The sequence below is a fragment of the Colossoma macropomum genome, unplaced genomic scaffold (assembly GCF_904425465.1).
Source record: "Colossoma macropomum unplaced genomic scaffold, Colossoma_macropomum, whole genome shotgun sequence".
NCBI classification, from domain to species: Eukaryota; Metazoa; Chordata; class Actinopteri; order Characiformes; family Serrasalmidae; genus Colossoma; species Colossoma macropomum.
In genome coordinates, this window is record NW_023494791.1 from 36,504,631 (window position 1) to 36,531,757 (window position 27,127).

General features: G+C 39.6%; 1 protein-coding gene across 1 annotated transcript in view; it reads left to right on the plus strand.

Moving 5' to 3' along the window:
* Positions 1–27,127, plus strand: part of gstcd (glutathione S-transferase, C-terminal domain containing) — a 141,741-nt gene that overhangs the window by 104,829 nt on the left and 9,785 nt on the right. The window contains exons 9-10 of the mRNA XM_036574962.1: positions 21,549–21,682; positions 25,294–25,324. Coding sequence (XP_036430855.1) covers positions 21,549–21,682; positions 25,294–25,324 — 165 coding nt within the window. The remainder of the gene's footprint in view (positions 1–21,548; positions 21,683–25,293; positions 25,325–27,127) is intronic.

Sequence of the window (27,127 nt, forward strand, 5' to 3'; positions counted from 1 at the left end):
AGAGTCTTGATTTATTAAGAAATACTGAGATTTTTTTGATTTTGTCCGCAGATTCTTATTACAAGAAAAATCTATAACCCTGAAGCTGAGCATTCCGTCTTTTCAGCCGTTTTCGTATCTTTTATGAGTCTTGATTGCTACATAGCAGAAGACTTTTTTATTTTTTTTGCAAGAACTGCTGCTGTTTTTTGCACCCAGATGACTTTTAGCCTTTCCTTCTTTTGAGAAAGATGCTCAGGAAAGTTTAGATAGCGTATGTGGAAATGGGCAAATGACGGTCATTCCATTTGCACTTACATTGACATTTGCACTGGAGTTAAAAGCAAGTCAGAGAGAAGTCAAGAGAGCAAAGTAAATAAGCGATTTTTTCCCTTCTCCTTTTGTGTGCTGGGATTTTTATGTCTGTGGAGCAGCCAAAGGAGCCATGAAAAGGCATGATAACGATTTTTTTTGTCCGTTATCAAGCCCCATTTGAATTAGGCTTTCATCACGTAGGCTGCTGCTGAACCCAAATTGCATAGCCCATTAGTAGCAGTCTGTCAGGGAGGCTCTGCCATAGAAAACTTTCGGTTTCTCTGCTCCTCATAGGTCCACATTGGCTGTAGCTCAGCGCTAGCACCTCCTGCTCATCATCACCTAAACCTACTTAATTAATATAGGCAGGGCTGTGCTTCCTTCTCAGTGTTTTCTGTTTTTGCTAATTTATCACATTTAAATGGTTCAGATCAAGTTTAATATAAGATAAAGACAACATAAGTAAACACAAAATGCAGCTTTTAAATGATCATTTCATTCATTTATGATAAAGATTTATTCAAAACCTTTATCACCCATGTAAAGTGGTCCCCCCAAACCTAATAACTGGCTGCGCCACCCTTTGCAGTAACAACTGCAGTCAAACGTATTGTGATGAGTCTTTTACATTGCTGTGGGGGAATTTTGACCCACTCTTCTTAACAGAATTATTTTAATTCAGCTACACTGGTCTTTAAGGTCTTGCCACAGCATCTCGGTGGATGCATTCAGGTCAAGTCTTTGACTCAGTCACTCTAAAACCTTTATTTATTTTGTTTGAGCCATTCAGAGGTAGACTTTCTTGTGTGCTTCGGATCATTGTCCTGCTGCATAACCCAACTGCACTTGAGCTTTAGGTCATGAACTGACATTCTCCTTTAGGATTTTCTGATAGAGAGCAGAATTCATGATTCCATCAGTTCATCAGTCATCCATCAGATCAGTCATCCAGGTTCTGCAGAAGCAAAGCAGCCCCGGCCTACCACCACCATGTTTCACTGTTAGTATGATGTTCTTATGGTGGAATACGGTGATAGCTTTATGCCAGATGTAACAGGACCCATGTCGTTCCACCTTTGACTCATCAGTCCACAGAATGTTACTCCAGAAGTCTTGGGGGGTCGTCTAGATGTTTTTTGGCAAATGCAAGATGAGCCTTAGCGTTCTTTTTAGTCAGCAGTGGTTTGTGCCCTGCAACTCTCCTATGGATGCCATTTTGTCCAGTGTCTGTCTTATTGTGGAATCGTTTACACTGACCTTAACTGAGACAAGTGATGCCTGCAGTTCTTTAGATTGTTCGTCTGGGATCTTTTGTGGCCTCCTGGACGACTCGTCAATGCGCTCTTGGTGAAATTTTGGTAGGCCAGCAACTCCTGGAAGTTTAAAGTTTTCTCTATTTGTGATTAATGACAGTTATACTGACCAATTAGCTGCACTTCATAGGTTTACAATTACTAACTGTAACCCATCTGTTGCGGCACAGTTTATCACCCCCATTCTTCAATGGAAAGTGACCACCGCAGGCTGACCAGATGTTATTTGGGTGGTGGACCTTTCTCAGAACGGCAGTCACTGATATGAGAATGGCTCACCTTTTGGGTTAGGAGTAGAGTTAGGAGAAGTCCTCCAATCCTCCAGTCAAAATATCCAGCCAACAGAGGACCCACAGTCAGAAACTGACCACTGGAGAAGTGCTAGAGGATAACTAATGCAAACTGTGCATCGACAGATGCCCTATAGTCTTCAAATAGGTGTGAGTAATTCAAAAATAGGCTTTTCAAAGTGCACTTCTGTGGAAGGTGTTTCTGATAAAATGGCCAACAAGTATACAGACAAAGTAGTGTTATGTTTTCTCCATATTTTGTGTCATAATGTTCTGGGGTTATCTCAGCAACTTGCCCTGTCTGCCTGAGTTCATGAACCCACTGCTTGTTTTGCCTCTTACTGCCTTTAGCTTCAGCACTTTGAAGACTTTGATCAATGAAAGGAATTTCGGTTAATTCATTTATCAAACCTGTACACTCTTCATAGGAATATTGATTTTGATCTCAAACTTGGTCTTCCTTTGCCTTGATTTTATTGAAACAGGCTAAAGTCAAACTTTTCTTGGGAACTTTACTAGTGTACTTCAAAAGCGTCTTTTCTTTGTGATGTTCTTTGGCAAAGATTTGGACCTTTTGTATGCACCAAAACCCAATGCAGACGTTTGCCCATGTGACCCATCTCTAGGTCGAACGGCTCATTTCTTACTTAGACTGCTGCCCTTATGAGGGAGTTATGTAAAGGGACTTTCACTCAAGTGGCCCTGGCTGAGGCACTGGGGGCTTTGCTGTTGATGTGTTTTTTGCTGTAATTGAATGGCCTCAGGCTGCGTTTTGTTTGTTCATTGCCATAATGAGACGTTTTAGCCTGCACTCCATGGAGACCTGCTCCACTTGGCCTTCTGTCCAAACAGTGTGCAGCTCTGCACACTGTGGAGGTGTATGTCGTTCTTCAGTCTGGCTCATATTGCCTGCTACCCACACACAGGCAGTTTAATAACGCTTTAGCATACCCGCGCCGCTCTTACCTGTGGATGTGCATTCAGATTTGCTGCTTCTCTATTGGGAAATGGCATAAATGCTGTTTAGAAATAGCTCTGCTGTGCTAGTGGCTTAGTGCCACATGTGGTCGAGCTTAGGAGCCATTTCTGTTAAAGCATAAGATCATTTTGAGTTGGATTATATTAGAGCTTTTGCTGTTTTTGCTTAGTGAAATGATGGAAAGTCCAGGCCACACCTGCTTTTTTTGAGTTCAGGTACTTACCAGTTTCATGGATTTCACCCAGGTAGGGTGTGGTTAAAGGGGAATTCCACAGATTTCTCAAGATTTCTATATAATTCAGTTGTTGAGATGTGAACAAAGTGGTTCAGAGTGGTTTGTGGTTTGATGTGAAATGGTCAGATTTATTTACTGTGGTGGTGATAGGAACCAGGGGTCGTGAGGTCTACAGCACAAATATGGACATATAAGGCCAAAAACCTTTTCAAATCTATCGTAAAGCAATGCCTCGGGCATCAGGCAACGTATTCATAACCATTTCATGTAACAGATTTCTGTAAGGCAGCTTTTAAGTGTAAGACACCACTGTGAACACTTCTGACTCTGTAAGTGTCTCTAAAATGGAGCATTTCACATCAAACCACTCTGAATGACTTTGTTTACATCTTCACCACTACCAGAAAAAAATAGTGAAATTCTCCTTCAAGGAAGATGTTTTTTCAAGCTTCATTGTCTCACCACTGCTATTTTACCTTGATACAGAAAATAAACCACTTAAAGAAAACCAATAGCAACTTTATGTATGTGGAATGTTGAAAGTTTTTTCCAGGCTGGAGAGGCTTCATTTTCTTTTAAGCTTAGCTACTAAACAAAGAACCTCTGATTTGTCTTTTCATAGCCTTGTTTTTACATTCCTATCAGCTTTTACTGTGGGTCCAGCCTGCATTTTTCTATGTGGGTGTCGTTCACAGGACGCGAGGACGGCATCTCCAAGATAAAGCTAGTGCGTTTTTGCCCACTCTCGCTAACTCGTACTAATTTCTTTCTCAGTGGCGTCTATATTTAGCGTGTGACACGCGCTCCAATTCTGGACTCTGCTGGTTCAGGTGTGGGGGAGAAACTGCTGCTGCTCTTTCCGCCACAGAACAGACTGCGTCGGAGGGAACAGGCTGTGGAGCTTTGTCACAGTGTTGACATCTTGCTGAAGTAATGAAGTAGTGTTGTACTGCTGTACATCTGTCAGGTGCGCTGCCTGTAAAAAGTTTAGGAACACCTTACCTTCTTTTGTGATGTTTGATTTTTTGCTGGTACTTTGGGTATATTTGCTGTAATACTTTGGGTATATTTAGCTTCAACCTCAGCTTGATGTTCATCAAAGTGTCTTTCTTGGTGTGACAAGCAGGTTTTGCCTAAATATTTCACAGTTTTTGTTCCCAAACTGTTGTTAAAATCACCTATTGAAACAGTTTTAGGCCCGAAGGTGGTTTAACCCTTTAAGAACTAAGCCTAGAAGTGGCCCCTGTACATATCTTGTTATTACTGTAAAGTACTTGCCACACTTACAGCTGCAAAAGCTATTCTAGAAGTTTGGTTGAATCCTCCCTCCCTTTATTTAACGGTAGGATTGCTGATACTTTATATATTGTAATACATGAGCGATCATGCACCAGGCTTCTTGCAGCTTCAGGGAAAACTGTTGATGTGTGCTCAACTATTATTGATTTTCCCAGAGAACTTATGTAACTATTTCTTTTTTTCATTTATCATTATTGATTTAGATTACATTAAAATTACACTCATTACTCTGATGATATTTATCGTGACCATATTTTTTTCTTTTATAATGAGGATATTATATATTCATCTTTCCTCTTGCATCATATTGTTATGTCCATGCTTACACCTCTGTCATCCATTGTCTGTGCTTGCTTGTTCAAGTCAGCCTCGGCCTAATAAATACGAAGTTTTCACAAAAAGGTATTGTTACAATAAAGTGTCTACAAGTGCTTTATATCATTAGGTTCTGCAACCCAGCTTTTCAGTAATACCAGTTACTGAACACAAATATTAAATGTTAAAGACAAAAATAGTCTGGCAAAAAAATATAAAACTGCAAATGAACAAACAACAAAAACGTCCAGAACAAATCTATTTGAATTAATAATCCGAACAGTAAATCACTTTATGAACTTTTAAAGGTCACTTGAAGTCTCTCCTGTGTACCTGTACGGATCTCTAACCACTTTTTACTGCATTGTGAGGAAGTGTTTTTTAGTTAGTGCTCTTACAGGTGTTATGTACTGCTATGTAGCTACAGTGCTGTGAAAAAGTATTTGCCCCTCACCTGATGTCTTTATTTTTGCTAATTTGTCACATTTTAATGTTTCAGATCATCCAACTAATTTTAATATAAGATAAAGACAACACAAGTAAACACAAGATGCAGCTTTTAAATGACTATTCCATTTATTTATGATCAAGATTTATTCAAAGTGTATATCACCCATGTAAAAAAGTAAGTGCCCCCTAAACCTAATAGCTGGTTGTGCCACCCTTGGCAGTAACAACTGCAATGAAACATTTGCGATAACTTGCCGTGAGTCTTTTACATCACTGTGAAGGAATTCTGGCCCACTCCTCTCTGCAGAATTGTTTTAATTCAGCTACTTTGGAGGGTTTTCGGGCATGAACTGCCTATTTAAGGTCTTGCCACAACATCTCAGTGGGGTTCAAGTCAGAACTTTGACTCAGTTGTTCCAAAACTTTAATTTGTTTTTTTTTTTGAGCTTTTCTGAATTGGACTTGTGTGCTTCGGATCATTGTCCTGCTGCATAACTCAACTACGCTTGACCTTTAGGTCACAAACTGATGGGCGGACATTCTCCTTCAGGAATATCTGACAGAGAGCAGGAATTCACGGTTCCATCAGTCGTGAGAAGTAATCTAGGTCCTGCAGAAGCAAAGCTGCCCCAGAGCATCATACTACCACCACCATGTTTGAATGTTGAGATGATGTTCTTTTGGTGGAATGCAGTGGAAGCTTTATGCCAGATGTAATAAGACCCATCTCTTCCAAAAAGTTCCACCTTTGACTCATCCATCCACACAATATTATCCCAAAAGTCTAGGGGGTCATCTAGATGTTTTTTGGCAAATGCGAGACAAGCCTTAGTGTTCTTTTTGGTCAGTAGTGGTTTGCGCCTTGCAACTTGTCGATGCGCTCTTGGTGAAATTTTGGTTGGCCCAGCCACTCCTGGAATGTTCACCACTATTCCAAGTTTTCTCCATTTGTAGATAATCACTCTCACTACGGTTCGCTGGAGTCCCGGAGCCTTAGTAATGGCTTTGTAACCCTTTCCAGATCGGTAGATTTCAGTGACTTTGTTTCGCATCTGTATTTGCATCTCTTTAGAGCGTGGCATCATGTGCTGCTTTGTGAGACATTCTAGCCTGCTTTACTTTGCCAAACAGGCTGTAATTCAGTGATTTTTAGATTCAGCAGGTTTGGCAGACTGAACCCAGTAGTTGAATTTGGTTAACTGGTTGATTTCCTAGCTAAGGGGGCAATAGCTTTTCTTTCAATAAATGAAGTTGTCATTTAAAAACAGCATTTTGTGTTTACTTGGGTTCTCTTTGTCTAATATTATAAGTAGTTTGATGATCTGAAGCATTCATGTCTCAAATATGCAAAAAAGGAGCAAATATCTTTTCACAGCACTGTATATGGCACCACATCACACTGCTGTCTTTTCTCAAGTGTCTCCTGCCTCATCATTACTGCCCTCAGAAAGCATTTGTAGTATTTTATGTCCTATTTTGAAAAAAATCTTGTTTTTTGAAAGTCTGAAGTCAAATGTTTCTCTAAAGCTGAATCCCTGCTTTGCTGGATGGTGTTTACTGATTGACTACCAAATAATGACTAAACAAAAACAGCAAAAAAAAAAAAGAACAAAATGGTTGACCTGTATTCAGGACATGCTGTCTGGTTGACCCCGCAGATGTAGTGTAGATCTGTTCTGGGAATTCACAGGGATATACACACAGTACACATGTGACATAGCAGCTCCGCTTCTCTATAGTTTAGTATGGAATTTGAAATGTGTTGATATCTTACACAGTTATTTAAACACAGTACGTTGTGGATGTTTCACTGGTGCCACGATTGTCTTTTAAAGCTAAAGCAAGTGCTAAAGGACCTTGTTGAAGATTTCATGTAGTTTTTGCTACCTAAGGGATGCAAATGTGAGTTAACCCCTTAAATGGCCACACTTTATTACACACTTCTATAACATAAGAACAGCTCAACCAGTTTTCACTGAAGTCCCTGTAGTTACCCAATAATATGCCTCAGTATGTAATAAGCCTAGAGTTTTTTTTTAATTTTTCCCCAATTTAGTCATCTCCAATTCCAATCACTAGTTAGGACTCCCCCAATCACACAATACTACAAGCGCTAGGAGGGCGAAGGCTAACACAGGCTTCCTCCAAGATGTGAGGCACCGCCGCATCTTTTCAAACTGCCGCTCACGCAACGTCATTGGACAGCCAAATGCGCTCAGAGGAAAGCGCCAACCGCCAGTTCTGTTATGTCAGCTGATAGACATCTGCGCTAACTGGCATCGCGCTGAGTGATGGCGGAAGAAGTGGGGGGCATCTACCCACCCAGAGAGCGAGGCCAATTGTGCTCTCTTGGACTCCCTGGCCACGGATGGCTGTAGCATCACCAGGGATCGAACCCCCGAACTCCTGATGATAGGGCCAACGCTTAGACGGTTGCACCACTTGGGAGCCCCAAGCCTAGAGTTTTAAGGGGTTAAGCTGAAAAACGTTTATTTGGCTTTAAAAATTGACAATTAAATTTAATGAAAAAGCCTACGTCTCTCTGGAATTCAAAAATATGTCATATGACGTCACTGGTGGGCAGAAAATTTTGTTGTGATTGGTTAAGAGGTTTGCAGCATGGATTTATTTAAATTTTGAATCAAATATCAGAGGGAAAAAGGTCAGGTCAGACTAGCTAGCTAAATGTTTTACACTCATAAATGACATACATGAGCTGACTAATATGGCCTAAAATCTGGGTTTGCTCCGGTTAGCATAGTACAAATGAAGTTGGTATGCGATCATTTGCTAGCAAACATAAGAAGGATTGAACTTCAGTCTGGCTATTTATAACTTATTTTTATGATGGCATCTTATAACTGTATTTGTTGTCGGTTTTTTTTTTGTCCAAAGATTGTCAGACTTAGAAAATATTTGTCACATTTGCAAGGTTTCTCAACCGCTGTCACGAACGGCTTTTCTTGGCTGCACTTTAGAATAGGAGCTCTAGCAATTGGAGATGAAACGGTTACCGGTTTCACGGTAAACCGCGGTAAAATTAATGACGGTTAGTAGTACCGTTTGAACTTTACAGTATCGTTAAAACCGTGGTCGATTACCGCGGTGTGAAAAACTCGGAGATTCGGAGATATTTCAGCCTTCTAAGAAGACCAAGTCTGACGTTTGGTCATATTTTGGGTTTTATAAGGATGCAGAAGGAAAGTTAATTGAAGATGACCACTCTGTCTGCAGAACAGGCCGAAAGAAAATAGCGGCGAAAGGGGGCAACACATCAAACCTTACGAGTCATCTTCGCGACCACCACCCGCTACCTGCAAGAATGCAAGGTTAACTTTAACGGAGAAGTCTGTGGGGACTTCGAAATAGAAGAAATGTCATGGTTTGTGTGGTTTAACTTATGCTTATGGTTCGTTAATAATGTTAAATGAAGCTTTTAGCGTCAAAAAAAAACAAAAAACAATCGGTGAATCAGCTGTGAATCGAAACTAAAGCTTTTAACACGTATTTCTGTGGAGCAGAGTCTCCAAAATGAGCTCTGAATTAACAGTCACACAAGCTCTGGAACGAGACGCTGCAGAGGTTCAATCTGCACAGCTCCCCTTTCTCGTCTCGCGTGCAGTGCTTACTGTCTGAGAGGAGAATAACACCGCCTCAAATCACTCAGTGTCCCCTACGTAGAGCGCTACTGTTCAAACAAACACGATCATCATTAACAAGCAGCTGAGTTTTAAATAGGGACTTTGTAACCTGTTGTTAATGTTGATTATAGATGACTTAGTCGAACATTTCATGTACTCTTTGGGTGAAGGATTTGCTATTTAATGATCCACGAAGTGCACTACATAGGGAAGATAGTGTGCTTTGAGACGGGACCTTGCGCGAGTAAACGCTGTGCTGCTTTTAGGAAAAGCAGTTTCAGAGATTAAACTTTAGGAGTGTTGCTGCCGCAGCTCAGATGCGCGTTAATTTTAAGTTATGTTTTAGTTTTAAAATGCTTTCAGAGAAGCAGCTCCACAGGTGGAGACACGCTGTGTGAGTTCTACACTGTCTGCAGCTCACAGCGCGGTCACGCAATTCCTCTGTGATTTTGGCTGTTTTTCCTGGTGCACTGTGTTGATTAGGGGTTCAGCGCCACAACGGCACAATAATGCTGCAGTTGCAGTTCGGACAGAAACCCCCCGAGTGCAGCACTTCTTAGAAGTAGTAATTTTCCATTAAGACCCACCTCAGAGTTGGTCGAGATTTAATTCTCTATGCAGGGAAATCCCTAGTTATTGTAATTGTTATTACTACTACTACTACCACTACTACTACTACTACTAATAATAATAATTACAACAGTAATAATAATAATAATAAGAAGAATAAGAATAAGAATAGTAATAATAATAATAACAGTAATATTAATACATTTGCTATTCTTTTGTTTACAGAGTATTACAAGTATTGTAAGTAATACAAAAGTAATACTAAAAATATATTGATCTTATTTTTTTAATGTTTATGCAAACAAAAAGTGCATATTGCTGCCAATTCTATTTGTGTTAATATAAAAGTTGGTGAAACGAGTTTCAGTTTGTGTATCAGTATTTATTTTTTAATTTATTTTACTTTTCAACACATTTGAACAATATCGCGATAATACCGATAATCGTGATAATTTTGGTCATGATAATCGTGATATGAAATTTTAATATCGTTTCATCTCTACTAGCAATGTTAGTAAAAGAGTATCTGTTTACCTGTATTTACAGTAAGATAAGATCATTTAGAGTGATATGATTAAATGTGATTGAGTACTACATGGGCCTGATTTCTTAAATAATAACATTACTGATACCTCATGCATAAAACCCTTGTTGTCCACCATCTAACGTATATGACAAATTCAGAGGCTTCTGTGTAACAGCAGGCAGAGCAAAACCTGAATTTTTGAGTTTATTTCTGTAAACTGATTTTTACACTGTTGATAATCACACGCTAGGAACTCATCCTTTGGTCTATTGATGTGTTTGATGCTTTCATATTAGCTGCTGCTAAGCCTATTAGGAGGATAAACAACTGAAATGTGCCACTGAGTGCTCATCACAACAAAGGGTGGACCTCATTTATTAATTCAGTCTCCCATTAAATCCAATTTCCATCTCATCAGCATCTCGATTGCATACATGTGCACGTTTTACACTCACTACTCTAATCATGTTTCCAGTCTTTTTGTTTATTGCTCTCTTCATATTAGACAGAATGTACACATATTAAGAAAACATGAACGCTTTTACATCCAGATATACATTTTTTTTGTGTGCTTTTCCCTTTTCTTTCACCTCCAGCAGGTACATAATAGCATCACAAAACGAGGGGAAAGTAAAACACCTCAGCTCAGAATTAGTAATATGCATACACACAATTCTGCACCCCTTTTTCTTATCTTCCTCTCTTCTTTTCATAGTTATATATTGATATTATTATGGCTGCACATTGCAAAGCACAAAGCAACTATATTGTTCTTTGTTTTATATTATTCTTCCTCTCTTTTATTGTTATTTTTTTGCCAGATTTTTACCGCATAACTCGTCCCGCAGTTTTCAAGATATCAACACCATTCCAACTCCAGATTGTCCGGTCTGATTATGTGATTCAGGCTTTAATTGGATGCACAGTTTTCGTACAATCTTCTTTAAATTCCGTTTTTTTCCCATAGGAATGAATGGGGTGTAAAAATGCACGACCATCTACTGTACTTCTGCTCACCCGAAAGACACCGTTTCACGTATACTATCTCAGTGCAGGCCCCTAAGCACAAATTCACTATTGTTCTGACCCATACTCATCTGTTTGTCATTTTTTTCCCATCCCTTGTTTCATCCCATTCATTTTCGCCACCACACAAACTCTATTACTTTGTTGCCCTACAGCCACCAAACTACATGTACTCACTAAGGGTAGGACCTCAATCTCTACTTTACAGCCATACCGACCTACACTCCTCTATGTGTCATTGTTTTCATCCCTCGTTCCTCCCATAGAGTCCCATTCATTTTCGCCTAAACCCCAGTCCTGTTTTTTCCTTTGCCCATCAGACACTAAAATGCATGTACTAACTCAGGGCAGGTCCCCAAAGTCTAATCCACAATCATACTGACCTCTATGTGTCGTTTTTTCATCGCTCATTCTTCCCATAGAGTCCCATTCATATTCAACAACACGCAGCTAACATTCCCTAAGAACAACTAAATAAACACCCCATACACCATGGCGCCATTGGCCTAGCAGCAATTTAGCAACTCCATGGGATACCATAGCAACTGCCTAGCAACGCCTTTGCAACCACTTGGGATACCATAGTAAGCAACCTAGCAGGAAGTGGGAATCATTACCATTACGTTTCTATTTTATTGTTTTTTTTATTTTATTTTATTTATTTATTTTTTTTGTTACGCTTTGATATTGTCTTTTTGATATTTTGGCTTCATTTCTGTGTATATATGGGTCGGACTTCTGAGGAATAGTAGATAACTGGAACATTAGATGTATATACATAGCCTGTAAGTTTTTGCATGGGGTGGTGAGGCCACAAGGCCTGGGATAAAAAAAGCGTAAAATGTGTCAGCCATGGACTATTTCTAAGGTAGACTGTCATAAATACTGCACACAAACATTTATGCATGATATTATTATCCTGCTTAGTCTTTAATATGTGAAATCATTGCAAGTTGAGACATAAAGCCAGGCTTCTCCAAACTTTTGATAATAGCGTTCTGTTTGCCTGTGTGGTTAAGTGGTGCTACAGCCAGGCACAGACGGATAAATCGTACCCCACCGGGGTGAAGGGTGTGAAAACGATTAGCCACGAATTGTTCTGACAGTCAGACATAAAGCTCTACGTTCAGCTCCAGTGGAAAAGACATAAGTAAACGTAGCGGGAGTGATGTATTGGGGGTAAACCGTTGCGCCTGTTGGTGCAGACTTGATTTGTTGTGCTACAAGCATGATATGGTGGCACCCGCATGGCCCCTGTTCGGTAGCAGTGACTGATGCAGCTGTACTGGATTCATGACTGCACTTCTGGACCTCAGCACTATGGGTGTTCTACTTAATTACGAGCACAAAGGGGTTTTGTTTGGTGACTATTTTTTCGAGCCGCGCTGGTGTCAAAAAAGGAACAGTCTCAGCAAAAAAAAACCCCAGACCATAAGACACATGAAGCTAATACAGAGGTTTGATTTTGCAGTGCTCACGCCATTTTATTGCATTTGCATTAGCGGATAATTGATGATGGGTCACTGAGCGGAAAGGCTGCTTAATGCAAACCTCATTGCAGAGCTTTTCTTTTCTCTAGGATTCCACAGAGTGTTGTATGATGCTCATTATATTCAGCGTACACCTCTTCGGTGTAAGGGACCAAATAAAACATCTTGTAGTCTCGACTTCCTTTGGAATGCTTGTTTTGGGAGAACAAACGGGGGGCTTTGAAGAAGTCCCTTTTTCCCATGCAAAACAGCAAAACAAAGCTCCACCGATCTCTGGGCAAGATGGCTCACCATCTTTATCTCATTATGTCAGTAGGAGCTTTCCAGAAACCTCCAGCGACTGAAATGTTGACGGAAGATGAGGAATGTGTGCAATATGCTTGAACTGTTTTCACTTCTGCTATTTTGGGCACGGGGGAGAGCGCTGACGGAGCCCTCACACTTAGATGTCTGCTATAGCTGAAGTGGCCCTTGCAGTATTGATAGTGGCTGGAACTTAAGCTGTGTGTGAACTAGAGCTGCAAAAACTAATCGACATCACCGATAACATCAATAATAAAAAAAATGCTAATGAATCTTGTTATCGATTAGACGTCTTGGTGATGTTTGCGCTCTGCTTTTGAATCACTTGATTAAATGAGAGAAAATACAGACAGATTACGGTACAGATTTGTGCACAAGCAGTCAAAAATACAGGTACAACACATTGAAGTAATCTTAAAAGATGTTTTTCTGCAAAATATGTCAGCACAACTGATTCATGAGCGTATACACTATATGGACAAAAGTATTGGGACACCCACCACACCCACTGCTAACAGGGGGGATCAAATTAAGCGCATAGCCTCGCAGTCTCGATTCTCAAAACACTGGCAGTAGAATACTGATGATCTCAGTGACTTCAAACATGGCACTGTCATAGGATGCCACCTCTTAGTTCCAGTGAAGGGAAATCTTAATGCTTCAGCAGACCAAGACATTTTGGACAATTTCATGCTTCCAACTTTGTGGGAACAGTTTGGGGAAGAACCTGTTCTGTTCCAGCATGACTGAGCCCCAGTGTACAAAGCAAGGTTCATAAAGCCATGGTTGGGTGAGTTTGGCGTGGAAGAATGTGACTGGCCCGCACAGAGCCCTGACCTCAACCCCATTGCACACTTTTGGGATGAACTAGAATGGAGATTGTGAGCCAGGCCCTCTCGTCCAACATCAGTGTCTGACCTCACAATTGCTCTTCTGGATGAATAGACAAAAATTCCCACAGACACACTCCAACATCTTGTAGAAAGCTTTCCAGAAGAGTGGAAACTGATATAGCTGCAAAGAAGGGACCAACTCCATATTATTGTCTAAAATGGAATATCATGAAAGCTCCTGTAGATGTAACATGTAGGTGTCCAAGTACTTTTGCCCATGTAGTGTATGTGAAGAAATAGGTGGAGAAATCCATGGCAAAAAATGCTCAGCTCAGCATGGTGAACAACCAAGGTACTAAAACAAAGTTGGCCTGCGAGGATATTTAATTAAAATTCCCCAGCAAGTTATCTTAAAAATCGACCCCTCACCTATTAAGAAAACATGATAATATATATAGCTTCTTAACTTTTTTTGTTCTTTTAAATTTATATTTTTGAAATATTTAAATAGCAAAATGTAATAATATGTTACTAAATACTTTTTTAAAAAGTCGACTTGAAACCTGCTACTGTCTTCATTCATGTAGCGCTTAGGACCACCAAGAAACAGTTTGACTCTCCTTTTTTGAGTTTTGGGTCTAAACTTTACTAAACTAGAAGCAGGAAAGTATGAACATGACTTTAAGTTGACTTGACACAGCCAGCTAATAATGCTTCAAAAGTTAAAGCATTTGAAGAAACACTGTTGATTGTTTTTAATAATGGGGTTTAAATAGTAATTGCAGGTAGTCGCTATAAGGTTGCTACAGGGTTGCTGTGGTATTCCAGCCTGTTATAAGTGCATTACTCGGTGTTTGTTAAGTGGTTGTTAAGGCGTTGCTTTGCTGTTTCCATAGTATCCCAGACAGTTGTTAAGGTGTTGTTAGGCCATTGCTATGTTATCACAGGTGGTTGCTAAGGTGTTGCTAGGTGATTGCTGTGCTATCCCAGATGGTTACTAAGGTGTTGCTAGGCCATTGCTATTCTATCCTAGGTGGTTGCTAAGGTGTTGCTAGGCTGTTGTTATTCTATCCCAAGTGGTTGCTAACGTGTTGCTAGGCCATTGTTATTCTATGCCAAGTGGTTTCTGAGATGTTGCTAGGCCATTGCTATGCTCTCCCAGGTAGTTGCTGAGGTGTTGTTTGGTCTTTGCTATACTATCCCAGGTGTTGCTAGGCTGTTGCTATTTTATCTCACGTGGTTTCTAAGATGTTGCTAGGCCATTGCTATGCTCTCCCAGGTGGTTGCTGAGGTGTTGCTAGGCTGTTGCTATCCTATCCCATGTGGTTGCTAAGGTGTTGCTAGACTTTTGCTATTTTATCCCAGGTGATTGCTAAGGTGTTGCTAGACCATTGCTGTGTTATCACAGGTGGTTTCTAAGATGTTGCTAGGCCATTGCTATGCTCTCCCAGGTGGTTGCTGAGGTATTGTTAGGTCTTTGCTATACTATCCCAGGTGGTGGCTAAGGTGTTGCTATGGTATCCCAGGTGGTTGCTAAGGCATTGCTAGGTCATTGCTATGTTCTCCCAGGTGGTTGCTGAGGTATTGTTAGGTCTTTGCTATACTATCCCAGGTGGTGGCTAAGGTGTTGCTATGGTATCCCAGGTGGTTGCTAAGGCGTTGCTAGGTCATTGTTATGCTCTGCCAGGTGGTTGCTAAGGTATTGCTAGGCTTTTGCTATTTTATCCCAGGTGATTGCTAAGGTGTTGCTAGCATACCTATATGTTGGTGATGGGAGAGGAGTGTCCATAAACAGAGCATAAAATGACTGTGGTGGAATAGGAGGTAAAAATATAAAAATGATATAAGATATAAGTGGAGTGACTCGGAGTGTTGAGCGTTCCTCCATTCATTCTTTTGGAAAAGTCTTTGATTGAACGCTGTATGGACAACGCAATGAATAGGTAATATCAATTTTGACTTAGAGATGGCAGGTCTTTAACTTTGTGAGCAGTCCGAATAAATTTCCTGCTGCTGCTCTGGACAGCTAGCTAACCAGCACACTCCCAATTATGAAATAGAAATAAAAGCAACAGTCAAAATGTCAGAAGTCCATGCAACCTAGCTACCTAATATTCTTCACATTTATTTTTAGCACTCCAGAACGTACATGTAAGAAAACTGAAAAAATAAAGAAATCTGCTCGGCATTTTGTGGTCATTTCTGCAGACTTGGATTGCGCTCTACTGTTCTTAGTCCTTACACTTTACATCGGATATGTGTTTGTATTAATAACAGATTGTTATGGCAATTAGTTTAACATTAATATTTAGGAAAATAAGTTGTTTTTTTAAGCTAGATGGGTAATATTGATTGTATTGTATGTGCTGTGTGTGTGTGTGTGTGTATATATATATATATATATATATATATATGTGTGTGTGTGTGTGTGTGTGTGTGTGTGTGTGTGTGTGTATACAGTCCATGCCATGGAGCTTTAGATGAAGTGTGTAATGAGATTTTATGTGTTTGATGACTTAAGAAATTTCATTTTCGCTCTTTTAGTCTGACTCTGTATTAGATTTCCATTAATAGTGCCTTATGTAATAGGTAGCTCTGCAGGATTGTTGTGTCACCTTCATCTTCTATTAATAGTAATGCTGAGGGAATCAAAGCTGAGTATTTTCAAGATGTGTTCATACACCGCCGTGAAAACAGGAGCTGACCCGGAGTGCAAAACATTTTGAAGAGTCGCTGAACTTCAGAGAGTCAAGTGGATTAATAGAATTTGGTTCATCGATTCTGACGTTGCCTCATCAGTGCGCAAATACCTCCCTGTGGATTCTGAGGGTTATTATCCTAAATCCTTCCAAGAGGGCATTAACCATCATTTCTGTCCGATCAGTGTCTGCAGCGCCTTTATTTAGAATCAAATGTCAACCGCTGCATCAACCATCAATTGCTGCACCAGCGAATAATGTTCTGTCTGGCTGGCTTATAAAATTTGTAGCCAGTGTGGTCCCACACATTGCACAGTGGTGTAAGCCTTCTCCTATAGCAACGGCGCGAAACAAGTACAGTGAGTGATTATCCACCGAGTTGGACACATTCCTAAGAAATGTTCTTGTGGGGATTTGAGGGGTGTTAATCCATGACTTTGATGGCTGGCGCTACAGAGCACCACACACACACACACACACACACACACACCACACACACCTACATACGTACACATTCAGAGCCCCCACCGTTCCTCAGTTCCTGAACTGAGCTTAGTCATAGTTAGAGGAGTTGAAGGTAAACGCCTCCTGGAGATATAACTCCAGTCACTTTTGAACTGCTCTGTACTTGCTGTATTTTATTTGTAACTATGTGATGTTCTGCACTGTCTTCTTTAAACCATTTAATATCCAACACTTGAATTTTATTATGAGAAAAAAAAACAAAATTTGATCTGCTTGTGTTAAAGTGATGTAGTTTTTTGAAGTTATACCTTAGATGAACATGTTGTTTTTTAGCCACACATTTTTTTTACTTTTTTATGAGAGTTAAATTGGGATTTTCTGTTGTTTTGTTAAAAATTCGGTTGTCCCATGTGACCAAAAGACCAGATTTAACATGATAAATTAATGAACTCACATTTTGAAGATTTCCTTCACATTTGTGCTCAGAGTTTGAGTTCATTATACATGGAATATGTGGAATATGTGGAATAAGTACAGTACTGTGCAAAAGCCAGAGACCACCTTTTAGTTTAATTTTCAGTCAAAACAGCCATTAAGTACAAGTTATTAAATTTCCGGTGATATTTCTGAGGAGAACAGAAAATCCACTTGCATATGGAAGGAGAAAGTCAAAAGAAATATACAGGAGTTTCCCAAACTGGAGCTCAAAAAAGAATGAAAAGATACAGAGAAGGTGGGACTTCCAACAACTGTGTAAGACCTGGTAGACGCCAAAACTGTCCCCATCAGATTAACAGTACTTAAAGCTTTCATCTTTGAGAAAGAGGAGAAAATCAAGCTTCAGATCGAAAACAATCCACAGGTGTTTCTGTCCATCCTTCCTCTATGGGTCTGAAAGGATGTGTAGCTAAATTAATTGCACTATGTGTAGTTAATAGCACTTGGTGTGGTATGGATAATGTGGTGCAGTATTTAGAGATGGTATATTGGTATCGATGGGTATCAATATCATGCTGATATCAGTAGAAAATTCTAGATCGGATATCTGAGGGGGATAAAAAAGAATGAATCTGATCTAAACCATTAACAAATCTATCGCTTAATAGCACGCGTTCACATTGTGTGATGTGATGCTGTTAGCTGTGTTTTTCTTCCTGTGGGGTAGAAGAGTGTTTGAGTTGTTTGAACATGATGGCTTTAGTACTTTTTAATAATAAAGCTTAGCTATTCTTATATATATATATATATATATACATATATATATATATATATATATATATATATATATATATATATATATATATATATATTGGATCGGCATCAGTCAGTACAAAAGGTTTCAGTACTTAGTATGCAGCCAAGAAATGTGCCATTCGTTTTTGAGAATTTGAAGTACTCAACTAGTGTATCTTTCCAGACTCACAGTCTTTAACATGCAGTGCAGGTTTTAAAAGACATTTGTAAAAGGGCAGAAACAGCTGTGAGTGTATCCCATAGCATAATCCTTCTGAATAAGAACCTCTCCCACTTTCCTCTCCTATAGTCAGTGCCCCTTTGCACTTTAACTTATTGCACTTCACATAACTATGCTTACATTTTTATTAGCTGCTTAATTCTTTTAGCTGTACATACTGTATATATGTATTTCAGTGCTTGATTGAAACTGGACTTATCTCCTAGTGAACATCATTTATTTTACTCAGAATAGTGTCTATTGTTTATTTTATGTAGTCTTTAAAAAAGTAGTGAGGGCCTAAATTCTGAATACACTGTTCCAAAGTTATTTATAAATATATACTAGTACAGTACATAAAAGTATCGTATTCTGAAAAAGCAACATATTCATACTGTTTGTCACTGTTACTGGTTGGCAGTTTTCTTCCTGTAATTATTTTGTTAATATGTTTCATGAAAAATTCCTTATCATTAAAAAAAAATCATAACTTTTTTTTTTTTCGCTCACAGCGCCTGCTTTAGTCCACCGCTGTCCGGTACAGCACTGATGCTAAACTGATCACCTGCAAACATGTCCACTACTAAGAAGATTATTAGTTTCATCATGTCTTTAATAGAGCTCAGTAACACTGACAGTAATAACTGATCATCACATTGATTTTTCAGTCTACTCAGGCTTTAGCAGAGCTCAGTAACACTGAGATTAATAACTGATCATCACATTGATTTACCAGTCTACTCAGGGTTTGCATGTACTTCAGTATATGTACAGAGGTTGTTATGAATAAAGATTCTGATATTGAAATGAAGTATCTGTATTCATCCCATGTTACATTTTGAAAAGGCAGCATTCAGAAAACAGTTACATTTGTAGGAAAAATCCATTTAGAATGCTTACCAACTACGATGAAAAGCACACAGCCTTTAAAAAAACACCATCAATTGTTGGTTAACTGTTTTAAAATCACCACACAGTGTGTAGCAGACAGACTCATTAGACAGGCTCTAAAGAGGAACGCGAGGGTCCTGCTAAAGCCTGAGGCGGATATTTATCTCACTGTTACTGAGCTCTTTTGAGGGATGATCGAACTGAACAGTTTCCTCAGTTGTGAACATATTCACTTAGCATCAATGTTGTACTGGACTTGTGCGTTTTGTAGCATGATCTTACATACATGTTAATAACTGAAAATAGCTACTTAATTTGTAGTCAAATTTACAAGATTTTAAAAGAATTTGTTATTTGGATGTAGCGATTATTTGCTTGGACTAAACAGACAATAAAAACAATGTAAAGTGTTTCAGAACATCATTGAAATGATGAATGAATTTTTCAGGAAACGTATTTCAAAGAAAACTGCTAACAAGTAGCAGCGAGAAACAATATGAAAAATAAGCATCACCCATATGCCTCATCAAGATGTATTGTAAATGTTTTGAAAACATTGCTTGTTTATATAGTGTAGTAGGATATATTACTGAATACATTTAGGATCGAGTGTTTAGTGTTCTGGCCAACTGTGCCCATGCCATACCACACTGTCCAGTAGAATATGTCTTGGTCACTTGTACTGTGTGTAATCACAGGCATTGTCTAGCGTGTCGCACAGATGTCTAGGAGGGACATTTTTTCACTCTGTTGTATACTTTCATCCTGTAGGGTTTTCTTTACCGTCCTTTAAGCGGTTTTAACCAGTTTGTGTCTAATGTGCAGAGAGAGGCCTCCGGTCATGCACTGATACCTGTCAGCCTCAGAGAGCGGACGGTCCGTGATCAAACTGCTAACAGATCAATGATCACACTCAGCAAGCGTCTACTCCAAGAGAGAAACACTCAAGTGTTTGGAATTATGGTTTGAGTGAATCAGCCAGCAATGTGTGAGAGAGAGAGAGCGAGAGAGAGAGCTACACACATAGGCATACGCTACACAAACTGTTTTTTTCCTAGTGGGTGAATAAGATATAAATGACTTCAGCAAGCTCGAACAACCAATGAGATACTCCGGTTGCCCACGAATCAGCACTCAGTAGCAGTACGTTTTTTAGTGAAATACGTCCTTCTACTTTCTAAAATTAAAGGAAAGTTCTGGGCGAGTGATTAGAAACTATTTGAACATCTTTTGTTCTTTAGCTCCATTTACTCCTGCTGATTTGCAGTCCTTTTTTTGATATAAAGAGGGAAATAAGAAGTGGCCAGGCTTCTCATAAACCGGCTCTGGCGCTGCCACCATTTTGGACAGCAACTTCATTTCATCATTTCTTTCAGTGGTGTAATAAAGCCATAACCGATACAGCAAAGGCAGTAAAACATGTTTTTAAACCTCTTTTAAAAATTTGAAGCACATTAACCAGTGTATTTGAGTGTACTGACTTGATTTAATTTGATTTGTGGTTGTAGTGAACATCTGATATTTCCCACCCCGTTATTATTTTCATATTCCAAACCGCATACTAGCACTCTAAATAGTATGCAAAAAATAGCACATATTCCATTAGAAGTGCACTCAGTAGTGTAGTAGGTGAAGTACAGCAGTGTGTGGTTTGGGACGCGGCGTTAGATCTGCCAATGATAAACGTTCAACGGCTCCAGTGGCTGATTAGCTTCACTGTGCTGCTCGTTAGCTGTTCAGTAACAGTTAAATACCTCCAAGCGAAAGTTTGAGGTATTTGTTGATTAAGGATCATTTATTAAGGTAAATGTATGTATTTATTGAGCTATATTGAGCTTCTTGTTCATCAACTTTTAAAATTCGTTCTACGTTTAAGGCACCACAGTTTAACTGCAGCACCATTTAAGGTGGAATGGACAATTGAAATGAGCGGCTGCTGAATAAGAAGCTGACTTGAGCTTAATATTTATGTATGAATTTATTATTTAAAAGCTTTGGTAGCCAATTTTATCAGATTTTATAAAATATCACGCACTGGAATGTTCTGAACTCTGGAGAAATGTAGGCTATATGGGTTCAGTCCACCAATCTAACTAATCTTCTTCTCACAGCATTTGCTGGAGACTGTATCTAAAGTGTCTACATGTCTTTAAATCTTTTTAGTGGTCATTCTGGTCTATTTTGCTTGGTTTTTATCCACTTACAGTATCCACTGCAGTAGCGGTGATGAGACAAGCTCTATCAGAGCACAGTAAGAGTTACAGCTGGCCTATCAGAATGGCAATATGATGTTCTTAATGACGTAATCGAATACTTACAATGAATTGTAAGCAAATAAAACATAAAATATAACGTGCCAATACAGTTGCTAATTTTGTTGCAATGTTTGCACCAGTATTAATAAAACACAAACGGGCCCTAATTGAATTGCATGTAGAGAGTAAATGGGATGTATTTTGTGTGTTGTTTGCTGCAGGTGGCGCTGCATGCGTGTGGCGTGGCGACGGACATGGTGCTGGATCGCTGCGTGCAGGCCAGGGCGGGATTTGTGATCAGTCCATGCTGCTACGGCTTTATCCAGAACACACTCAAGTTCAGCTTCCCCAGGAGGTCTGTCTGTGTGGCTGTCTCTCATCCCCACTTATACATAAGTGTCTGTCTGCCCGTGTGCTTGCATGTTATTAAGTTTTATTAGATGATGTCCTCCCTCTCCCTCTCTCTTTCCTCTCTGCCTCTTATTCCCTCTCTTCTCCCTGCCACTCAGCACTGCGGAAACACTCCCACAGTGCAGTGAAAGTACCAGCAACAGTGTGCCCTAGAGTAAACAGAGCCAGAGTAAACTTGCATTAAAATAAATAGGAGAGAGCTCCCATTTTATTTGGATAGTGCTCTCTAGATTAGCTACAGATGCTCAGTGTTAACCACCCATCTGGCAGGGATGCACATTTTAGCAATTTTTGCTATTTAAATATCCACTTTTTATGTAAATGGTATTACAGTGTCCCAATGAGAATGGAGTGTACTGTCATGAATAGCATTTCGAATTTAGCAACATGTATGATTTAACACTCTACTATCCACTCACTGTCCACTCTATTAGACACTCCTACCTTATTGGTCCACCTTGTAGATGTAAAGTCAGGGACAGTAGCTCATCTGTTGCTGCACAGTTTGTGTTGGCACTGTTGTGTCTGATCCACTTGTACCAGCACAACACAAACTAACACACACCACCTTGTCAGTGTCACTGCAGTGCAGGATGAGCCACCACCCAAATAATACCTTCTTTGTGGGGGTCCTGACCATTGAAGAACAGGGTAAAAAGTATGCAGGGAAACAGATGGACTACAGTCTGTAATTGTAGAACTAAAAAGTGCACCTGTATAGTAAGTGAAGCTGATAACATGGACAGTGAGTGTAGAAACAAGGAGGTGTCCTTTTTGTCTGACACTGAAAATTGACTGGAAATTAAATAAATGAAAGGTTTCCATTTTGTCTTAACAAACTACACATGCTTTATAGACATTAGGGACAAGTTGAGATAACTAGCTGGCCAAGCAAGATAAGTATCTAAAAACATGTACAGTGGACTATCCAAATGACGTATTACCCAGAAAACAAAACTTGTAGTCATTTGTTTCCCCTCCATTGATGCCTGTCTTTCAAAAATCTGTAAGTGAAGTCAGTATATAAGCCTTGTAAGCCCGTAATTTGATCCGAGAAGGGAGTTTGGCCCGGAGGCATAAACGTCAGGGTGGAAAGAAGAGCTAGCTGAGTTGTTTTCCCATCGTCTTCAGACTGTTGCCATGCCGACGCCCTGTTGACTGTTTGGTTGGCAGCAGGGGTTAACATGACGACTGACATGTACAATGCCACAACATTACTTTACAGTAAGCCTGATGAGCTATCTGGGTGGTTTAGGATGTTTTCTTTTTCACGGTCCAGTGCGCTGCTGAAAACAGCAACATGTTGAGCACTCCTGAAGTGTTGAGTGAGAGATACAGGATATCTCCTTCACACATGCTGGAGGCATTTGGTTGTGCCTTTACTGCAGTTGCCTGATAATGGAGGGCTTCACTCAAAAATGCTAACACTGCTAATATTGGATAAGGTATTAAGGGATTTAAGCCCTTTAATCTGCCAGCTTGTTATTCAGTTTTATGCTGTTTATTATTTAGTAACTACATGCTTAAAAATAAAGATGCCAAAAAGGGTTCTTTAGAGCGATGCCACAGGTGAACCACTTTTGGTTCTCAAAGAACATTTCTGTGGATGGTTCTTTCAAGAAGGAGATATGTAAGTGTGAAGGACCTTTTTTAAAGAACCTCAACATAATATAAAGGTTAGTTCCTAGAATCATGCATCCAAGCCGAGAACCATTTAGGAACAGTGTTAAGAGTGTACTATGAATCATTAATTATTAATATTGATCTGTAGGACTTGAAGTGTGGACAAACAATTTGTACACTTAAGAGTATAAGGAGTTAGTCATGCTAACTCCACTGGTTGTAGCATTTTTGAATGATATTCATTTAATGTGGAGAACCAAATGACACAGTCTGCACTCTCTTGGTCTGAGTAGCCAAGCCTTAGGCCCAGCAGAAAAGTCCCACCATCATCTGTAAAGCTGCACTATGTAATATTTGGGGATTTGGAGACCTCTCTGGTGGAAATGTGTAATTGCATGCAGCATACAAAAAAACAGTTTGTCTGCGTTCACACAGAAGGTAAAAGTGGCCCAGATCTGATTTTCTCACCAAATCTGATTTTTTTGTTTGGTTTGTTTGTTTTGTTTGTTCACCATATCTTTGAAATATGACCTGTTTGCGACATTAGTCTGAACAGTTTGCGCTCCTAACCTGACCCGCATGCGCAGAAGAACAATGACGCAACAATGACGTGGCGGCTCATCCAGAGGTAAACAATCATAACTGCCAGTGAACGCCAGTCGCTCCCAGAGGTTTCAGTTTCATCTTCGCAAGCATCACAGGAGCCATTGGGAAGCATCATTGACTGACAGCTGGGCTCATCACCCAGAATGTGTTCCAGCTCGCCGTAAAAAGGGCACATTATTCGGCCACGGTCACTTCTTTGGTTCACGTCCTCGGATTCTTTAAACTTCGTTTTCAGACTTTCCCCTGACGCTGCAGCCTCACTGTTCTGTGGCTACGTTCGGCCATTATTTTTATTAAATCTCTTCGAACACGGAGAGTTTTGGATGAGTCTCTTCTAATTTTTTGTACAAAAACATCACCTCAAATGTTTGAGGTCTCAGCAGTACAAAATGATGATGAATGTGGAGTTCGATTGACGTAAAAGTTGCATGAACTCGCTCACGTTGCCGCATATCGGATACGGATCGGATTTCAGTACCACATATGAAAGTGTCCCAAATCGGAATTGAAAATGTCAGATTCAAACTGTTTTTTTGCTGTTCACACTGACACACCGATGAAGGAAAAGATCAGATTTGGGCCACTTTTACCTGCTGTGCGAACATAGCCTTAGTAACATTGGTTATGCTTTAAACCCCTGATTGTGAGCACTTTGAAAGAGTATTCAAAAAGAAATGAGTCAACACTTGAACTCTTCTAACAGAATGTCTTCTCTTCTAATCTACGATTGTCATCATATCTTCATCAGCATAATGTTGATTTTGCATTTGAGACCTAAACATCAAACAGCCCTTTCGTTTTGAGCCTATGTGTGTGATCTGAAAAATTCCTGCAAAATTTAAATAACTTTTAGTGACTTGAAGCAGCGGATACACACATTTTAGCTTGACTGACTCAGTAATGCTACTTCATTCTTTTTAATATAAATACATAGTATTTACATACATGCTTACATAGTGCAACTTTAACATCACTCACAAAAGCCTTCCAATCTCATCCCATTCACTTTGACCTTAATAAATATGGGACAGCATCTCAGAGATCTTGTTAAAAGATAAACTTAATGTTATTTTCCACAGCTTCATCCAGTCTCCTACTTGTTCTCTGCAATTTAGGTTCATTCAGTATCTGAAATTCATTATTAGATCAGCTCATTTCATTTCATGAGAACTCATCAAGTTCTCTTCTGTTATTTGTTCCAAGACTTCTTCCACTTCGAGAGCCGATAATTGCACATCATGATATATATTTTTTTAATTTACACCTCAGTATGTCTCTTACCTCCTACAGTCATTAATCCTCTTCCTCTTCACTCTCTCTCCACAGTAAGAAATTTGCAGAGACGTTGACGTATAAGGTGAGTGTGTGAGCGGTTGAGATTGCTCTCGCTCCTCTTCATTATCACCCAAACATGTGAGATGTTGCACCTCTGTCTCTGTCTCTCTGATTTGTCCTGCCTGTACTCAGGGCTGCTTTTGAGGGACTGGGTTTTGCTCTACACTGCAGCAGCTTGTTTTATTTCCAAGGACCATGTAGGTCTAAGAATAAATATGAATCCCCACACACGATGCCAGCTCTGTGCTGGATAAACCAACTGTCTCAAGAGATTATTATCCTCATGGTATGGATTGTGAAGTCATTACAGCTTCAATAAACTCTCTACAACTTTCTCTCGGCAGTTTATTAGTTTATGTATGGCTTTATGTTTTTCAGTAGGTAAACATGGAAATAGCTCCCATGTATTCCTGAGAATCGTAGTGTTCCCATGAACTGTATGTGCTGCACTTTGAGAGGTTCCACTTCTCCCAGTCTTATCTGACCAGCCACAGCAAGCAAGGGTCAGTGAGGAGGAGGACATGTGAGTGATGGATGAGCTTTAATCAGCCAGACACAGAGTGGACCCTCAGTGTCCCCACAGCTTCAGTGGGACCTGATGAGACCCCTTGATTCTGTCCATTACCCCTTAAACAGCATAAGCACACTTCAGTTCCTCACTCTTGCAGTGTTTACATATTAAGCCCTAATATATATTACATACAGTATTAAGCCGTATTAGAGCTGGATTTGTTTCACCTGGGGCCTACTGTAATTTATAGTGTTATGAAAAAGTATTTTGCCCCTCCTGATTTTCTCTGTTGTTACATGTTTGTCAAGCTAAATAAATTCGGATCAAAATGTGATAAAAGACAAGGAGAACATGAGGAAACAGAAAACACAGTTTATTTCATTTACATTTCATTTTCATTTACATTTAAAAAAGTTTAAACTACATAACTTATGCCACCTTTAGCAGCAACAACTGTGACCAAGTGCTTCCTATAACTGGAGTGCAGTCTTTCGCTTCCATGTGGAGGAATTTTGGTCAACTCCTGTACCGAATTTGTTTAATTCAGCCACACTGGAGGGCTTTTAGCATGAACTTCCCATTTAAGGTCCTGTCACAGCATCTCAACATGGTTCAAGTCAGGTCTTTAACGATGCCGTTCCAAATGTTGTTTCTTTTGAGTCATTTAGAGGAGGACTTGTTTTTGTGTTTCTGATTGTTGTCTTGCTGCTTAATCCAATTGTGCTTGAGCTCCAGATCATGGACTGATGACTGGACAGGATTTTCTGATTTTCTGTCAATTATGGCAAGTTACCCATACCCAGCAAAGCATCCCCACGCCATCACACTACCACCACCATGTTTCACTGTTGGTATGATGTTCTTATTGTGGGATGCCCTTAGCTTTACACCAGATGTAAATGTAACGGGACCCCATCTTCCAAAAAGTTTATCAGTCCACGGAACATTATTCCAAAATGCTTAGGGGACATCAAGTTGTATGTTCCTCTTGATTAGGAGTGATCAGGAGGTGGCAAATTATTTTTCACAGGACTGTAAATAGTTGATGAAAAGATCAATGCTTTTAATCCAATATGGATATGCAGTGTATGTTCTTCCAATTTTTGGAAAAAGTGGTCAATAGCCTTCTATAGGCTGAACCTACAAATTCTTCCATATTAGTAGTCCTGTTCCAATCCACCTCACACTAATGGAATAACAAACTTTGCTAATAGACACAGCCATGTGGGGTGTTGTTAGTATCATTGACTGATTCAGTAAAAAAATGACTTGTAGAAGTAAAATTGTCTTTCCTAAAATCACAAAATTAGCAGG